This window comes from Antrostomus carolinensis, unplaced genomic scaffold, assembly GCF_000700745.2.
Source record: "Antrostomus carolinensis isolate BGI_N321 unplaced genomic scaffold, ASM70074v2 scaffold14270, whole genome shotgun sequence".
Lineage (NCBI taxonomy): Eukaryota > Metazoa > Chordata > Aves > Caprimulgiformes > Caprimulgidae > Antrostomus > Antrostomus carolinensis.
In genome coordinates this window covers 1,104-5,086 of record NW_010286570.1, presented here as the reverse complement: position 1 = coordinate 5,086, position 3,983 = coordinate 1,104, and the positions used below count along the sequence as shown (strand labels likewise).

General features: G+C 46.6%; 1 protein-coding gene across 1 annotated transcript; it reads left to right on the top strand.

Moving 5' to 3' along the window:
• The first annotated feature begins 2,382 nt into the window (after positions 1-2,382).
• On the top strand, positions 2,383-3,450 carry CCDC89 (coiled-coil domain containing 89). The gene has a single exon (XM_010175823.1). The coding sequence runs from the start codon at positions 2,383-2,385 to the stop codon at positions 3,448-3,450; it is 1,068 nt and encodes a 355-aa protein (XP_010174125.1).
• Positions 3,451-3,983: the final 533 nt, after the last annotated feature.

The following is a 3,983-nucleotide window of genomic DNA, read 5'->3' as shown; positions in this document are numbered from 1 at the left end:
GCCCGTCCTCAGGGGACAGGGGAGAGAATTGAGGGGCAAGGGTAAGGAGGCTGGTAGGCTGAGATAAGACCAGTTTAATAATTGAAATAAAACTTAAAATAATAATGATATTAACATAATAATGATAATAATAAAACATGCAAATGAGTGATACACAATGCACCAAGCCTGGCCTGATCCCGGAGGAGCCACAATCCTGCAATCCCAGAAGAGCGAGAGCCCAAGCGAAAGCCAGAGAGAGCTAAAAGAGGAAGAGACCCTCACTAATATACTGGACATGACGTGATATGACATGGAATATCCCAGTGGGAGATCCAAATGCCAATTTAGCTTATTAATTTAAATATTCCTCACCCCCACTAGATCTTGCCCTTGTAGACAGAACACAAAGTCCTTCACTTCCAGCGACAAAAATTAAAACACTGGTGTGTTACCAAAGTTTCATAACAAATCTGAGGCTGAAACCGAACCCCAGCGCTGTTCTAGCTGCTAAAAAGAAACCCAGCTCTGTCCCGGCTACAAACCAGGACACACCCATTTGGAAAGACCTGGTGCTGCGCCCTCCTTGTCGTGTTCCCTCCGTATCCTCCTCCCACAGCACTCGCTCCTCTTTGCTTTGTATCCTTTTCCAGTGGAATCAGTAAAACCTGCACCAACTTCTTCCTTCCAGCTCCATTATTTTTCCCTTCCCAATCCCATCTGCCAGATTTTTCATTAATTGCTCAATAAAGTAGCAAGTTTAGGGTAAAGAATCACAGAGTGGTCTGGGTTGGAAGGGACCTTAAAGCTCCTCCAGTTCCAACCCCCCTGCCATCAGCAGGGACACCTTCCACTAGACCAGGTTGCTCAAAGCCTCATCCAACCTGGCCTTCAACACTTCCAGGGAGGCCCAGCCACAGCTTCTCTGGGCAACCTGTTCCAGTGTCTCACCACCCTCACAGTGAAGAATTTCTTCCTCACATCTCATCTAAAGGCTGTGTCTTTACTTACCGTGGACCTCCAGCATGTTCTGAGGTCAGAGCCTGCTATTCTGACCTCTGACACACACAGGGCAGAAGCTGAGAGAGGAGTTCTTCAGACTCGTGGAAATCCTCTTCCCTTTCCCAAACCTGGGTGCTCTTGAGAGTGTCCACAGCGTTTGTTTGCTGAGAAACACTCCTGGCTCTCTCAGCCACTCTGGTGAGGCTGGCCCAGTTCCAACCAGCCCAGAGGAAGGCACCAGCTCTGGGGTGACTGGATTCAGCCTCTTATCTCCATGGAGACAGAAACCTCACAGCATTTTTTATGGCAACAAACCATCAGGGGAAGGAAAACACCAGGTAAGAAAACATTTTTCTCCTGTTAAACCCTGCTCTTTGTTGTGTTTCCACTGGATGACCTAAACCCTTTAGTCCTTCCCAGTCTCCTCCATCATTTCCACATGTTTGGCAGGATCCAAGGTAGCAACGGTGGTAGGGAAATGCAGGGCACCAACCTAATGGTCACCGCCGTGCAGCTCTGACACTGTCCATGCTTCACAAGCCTTAACTCATTTTGGTCATACACCATTTTTTGTCCTTCCTTTAAGCTGCCTCCTTCCCACGTCCCATCTCCACCTCCAGCCAAAGCCCAGGAATTCACAGATCCCAATGACCAGCACGGTGTGCTGTGTTCAGATCTGCACCTGAATGAAAACCTCATGGACCAGTTGTAGGCTGACTTGTCATACGTCTGGCTAGTGTGCTGTGTGATCAGACACCAATAATGATTTTGGTGCCAATAGAATACAAATATTTCCCTTATTTTCACACAGTGAACCAGACTTTTAAAATTAAATGCCTAAAATAACGCAGCAAATTGGTGTCAAAACTCAAGTGACGAACCATTTCTCCAGGCACCAAGCTGTTGTATCACAGGGCATTCAGTAATTAATTAATAGCATTGTACAGATCTTTTATTTTATTCATAAATTGCTAAGCATGGGATAAGGCCATTCAGTTATTTTTAATGAGCAATATATCTTATAAATCAATTAGAAACTTGATGTAATTCTCCCATGTTTTACTTGGGAGATCTGTAGGAGAAAATAAAGGCAGGGGAAAAGGATTGCTTAAGGAATTACTTACAAGCTTTTTACCCAAGTATAACAGCACTTCTCGTAGCTACAACAGCAGTGCTTTGAGAAGGAGTAATTAGCAAGGCTGGTAATCAGCTAATGAATAGGCTTGGATAAATACTAAGCCTACATTCTTTGCTTTTGCATTCTCTGGACTTCCAGAGGAACTCCACCAGCTTATCGCAGTGGTGTTGGCCACCCAACCCTTTATAAACGTACTGAATGTCACTAAGAGAAGTGGTCACTATCAATAATTTTGTCTCATCTTGGTACGAGACAGGAGCTCCATGGCTCAGGATGACAGACAGGCAGGGATGGCCAACACCACGAGTGATCCAGAGATGGACAAAGACATGGAAGATCTGACAAAAGGCCTGGAGGAACTCTGTGAGAGCCTCAGAGAGGAGAAGAGTGAGGAGGCTCTGCTACATTCACGCCTAGAACAGCAGCATCGCCTTATCTGCATACTGAAGAAAAAAGCAGACGACGCAGACAAACGCTGCAGAGACCTGGAGCAGCTCAACGTGGAGCTGGAGAAACTGAGGACAGAGGAAGCTGTGAAAATAAAAACCCAGAGCCAACAGATTCAGCAATTAGAAGGGCGCTTCATGGACCTGGCCAACAACCATGAAAAAATGATCCAGTTCAAGAACGAACACAAGAAACAGCACATGCAGCTGCGGGAGGAGAATAAGCGCCTGCGGCAGGAGAACGACGCGCTCTTCAGCCAGACTCTGAGGGAGAAGGAAGCCGAAGTGCTCCAGCTCACTGCCCAGGCCAGAAAGCTCTCACAAGAGTTAAACTCTTTAGAAGAGAAATGTGCTTATGAGAGTCACAGAGCCCTGGAGCGAGAGAAGGAGCTGCTGGAAGCCCAGAGCCAACAAGCAAGTGCCTACACCTGGGAAGTGGATTCACTGAAAAACCAGCTGCAACACCTACAGGAGAAGCACCAACAAACTGTCGCGCAGGTGGAGAGCGCAGAAAGCGAGCAGAGGGCTCGGGGCAGCGAGCTGCAGGCCAGGCTGGAGAGGGCAAAGGAGGAGAAAGAACAACTACTGAACCTGGCCGTGGAGAGGGGCAAAGCTCTACAAGATAAGCAAGAGGAAATTCAGCAGCTGAGGAAGAAGCTGGAGACTGCAGGAAAAGCCAGGCAGAGAGCAGGAAAGCACCTTGTGAAAGAGGCAGCAGCGGTGGACAATGATCTGAAGGTCCAAGAGCTCCAACGAGAGCTCGAAAGCATCAAGGAGGCGTACAACGAACTCTTGCTGCAGTTCGATGCTTACAAAAAGCACACGACCGATTTACTGACTAAAGAAAAAGCTCTGAATGTCAAACTCCGGAATTTTATTGCATAACAGCAGCTTTCTCCTCTGTTTTCACCTCGGCAGGTGCCTCTGCTGTAACCCACCACTGCGTTTTGTTCCTTTCCACGAGACTATCTTCTGCCAGAAACCATCTTCTGATTTCTCTGTAATGTACTCACCAGCTTAAATCCTCCTCCAAAGACTGTTGTGTAGCCTTGTTTTTTGTTGCACTTTTACATAAGTAAGAGTTCTCCACTGCTAAATCTGAACGGGGATTGCTGAACTGGCCAAACCTGAGATGAAAGATTAGGGTGGAAAACGTAAGCTATGAATTTGATTTATTTGGTCCTAACCTCTGCTGTATCATAGACTTCAATTTTTTTTTACAGTTAAAAGCACATTATTTTCCAAGATGGACCAAAGCTTCACCCCTTATGTTTGATTCTCCCTTGAAGTTCAACAGAGGTTGGGCTTGTAAGAGAGAACACTGAGGCTCCAAGAAAGAACTCCCACCCTGCGATATCTACATCATGAACGGTCACGATTCGGCAACGTAATGGTCAGAACAGTAATATCACACAATA

Coding starts and splice junctions, on each gene's coding strand:
- CCDC89 (XM_010175823.1), top strand. CDS start 2,383: ATGGCTCAGGATGACAGACAGGCAGGGATGGCCAACACCACGAGTGAT.